This window comes from Sphaeroforma arctica (assembly GCF_001186125.1).
Source record: "Sphaeroforma arctica JP610 unplaced genomic scaffold supercont1.4854, whole genome shotgun sequence".
In the NCBI taxonomy this organism is placed as follows: Eukaryota; class Ichthyosporea; order Ichthyophonida; genus Sphaeroforma; species Sphaeroforma arctica.
Window position 1 is genome coordinate 1 of NW_014035704.1, and position 2,235 is coordinate 2,235.

The window sequence follows — 2,235 nt, forward strand, 5'->3', positions numbered from 1 at the left end:
GCAGAGTACTCATCGAGCGCAAACCCACACGGCAGATAACTCACCGAGTGCGAGTGCCAGTGCACCACTCTGTAGGCAACTGTTGCCCAGCATCAGCGCCATCGGAACGGATGTGTATCGCGAAGCGTGACGTTCGAGCAGTCGTTGTACCTGCACCTCGTCCTTCGCCCTGTCAGTTGGTGTGCAGTTGTATATTGATTGTCGGAATGTATTGCACTAGAGGGTGAACCTGGGGCCTAATACGTACACAAGAGATACCTCTGATGCGACCAGAGTTCGTAGTATGTACCTGGGCAGTGTAAGTGTACTTTGGTACCAGGTGTTAGTAGGCATGCGTTGCATGGGATCACACACGCCACATTCCCAATACGATGTCTCCTGTCGAGCGGGTGAGATGCGCACAGACTAACCTACCTTCTAGCGAGGTCGACGATGGTAGTGCTTTGTGCAGACAACGGGCAAGGGCCATGAGCAACCATCATGCCAGTGCGACAACGGCGTAGTGTATGTGCACTGCCAGAGACTCACGCATGCACAACCGCACCACAAAAGACAGCGAGCAACAAGCGGCGTGGTGGTGGGACTGATACACGCACGAACATCTGTACCTACAGTTGCATCAGATGCAGACCCATCAAACTCATCAAAGACGACAGCCAAGGCATGCCATCGCGCATACAGATCAGTGGTTGACATTTCGGATGGACATTTGTGCACATGCGATCATTGCACCCCATAATTCAATGTTTGCAGCAGCTTCGCGTTGCGCCGCAGTATGGATAGCTGCAACCAAACTGGACCACCAGTACAGATAGTGCCTCACATACCAACGCTGGATTTCCGAATAGATGTTGGCTGGGCCGTAGATCTGCGGCGACCTCTTCATATGCGCCTTCAGACCCGTCATGAAGACATTGGATTCCTGAAGGTAGAAGGCAAGCGCTGCATGCGGGAGTGTAGATGAAGAGAGCAATTGGTATGCAATGATCCCTTGATACTCTCAGTAAGCCCTAATTAAACCCATATTAATAATTTACTGTTATTCGCAATGGCGTGCCCCGACAAATAGTTTACACATGTTGGACTTACTCCTCGGTAGGAGTTCCTATTGTATGGTCACAACCAACATCTAATACTGGAATATTGATATGGGGTTGAATCCGAAGGGTTACACCCACACATGCACGACCTACCCATCGACAGCAGTTTGAATTTGTGTTTGTCGTTGTTCTGTGTCATGTTCGCAGGTGCTACCAGCAGCGCATCAACAATCCGTCCGCGCTCAATCAACAGGCGTGCCATCTGAGAAGGATTTGCGATTGCAACAACCCCAAGGATGTACTACAGTCAGATATACGTATTGGATATAGGCGGATTGTATGACAGATTGCCGGTGCAGCGTTCATAATATGGATTATATGGGGAAGTGATATGAAACATACTTCAGCGAAGGTGAAAGCCATGGAGGTGCAGGTAATTCAAAATATATGCGAGGGTCGTTCGTCGCGTAGATGTGACAGGGAGAGGTAAATTAGTCACCAAACCATGAGAGTAATTTAAATATATATATATGCGGGTCATTTGTCGCGTAGATCCGATAAGGGAACGTGAAATAGCCTTAGAAGACTAAAGGTACTTCGACATATATGCCGTGGGTTATTCTTAGCATAGATGCGATCAGGCCATAACCAGAACATCGGAGATAGCGTCCCGACCCCCCCCCAAAAAAAAAAAAAAGATATAATAATAAAAATGACATACTACGATAAGAGCGATTGGCATTCGAGGCACGAGTTTGTTCGTGCACTATTTTTGTGAAGCACATACACCATCGAACTCGCTCAGATGAAGTCATCAATGCACAGACTGTCCACAGCAAAAGCAATGTAGCCTATGGCGCACTTACACTCGGCTGTGCGGAGGGTGAACGTAATAATGCCAGTGGTGTGTTTGATTAAGCATGAGTGGAACAGGGCAGGCAGTCAGGTAGACACATCACAGACACATGCCTGTAGTATCACGGTTGACCATTCTGCTAATTTCATGGGGAAGATGATGCTGCCGTGTTCCTCGATCATCAGGTGATAGTACCTGTTTTTCATCTGTAGAGTGATAAATGTTACAATCAACGTTTAATTTCTGAGACACTCTGACATCGATTTACATAATGCAGGTACGCCAACTAGTTAAGACGCTGAAGTGGATCGTATCTTAGTATACAAATACACTTTATGT

The 2,235-nt window shown here is 47.4% G+C and overlaps 1 protein-coding gene across 1 annotated transcript; it reads right to left on the reverse strand.

Annotated features, from left to right (window-relative positions):
* Positions 1 to 44: 44 nt before the first annotated feature.
* SARC_14610 (hypothetical protein) lies at positions 45 to 2,048 on the reverse strand (the record flags this gene model as incomplete). The annotated part of the gene is made up of 4 exons (XM_014291257.1): positions 2,010 to 2,048; positions 1,194 to 1,302; positions 828 to 942; positions 45 to 169 (listed from the first exon to the last, which is right to left on the reverse strand). Coding segments are annotated over exons 1-4 (385 nt in total), but the record flags the coding sequence as incomplete, so codon positions are not given.
* Positions 2,049 to 2,235: the final 187 nt, after the last annotated feature.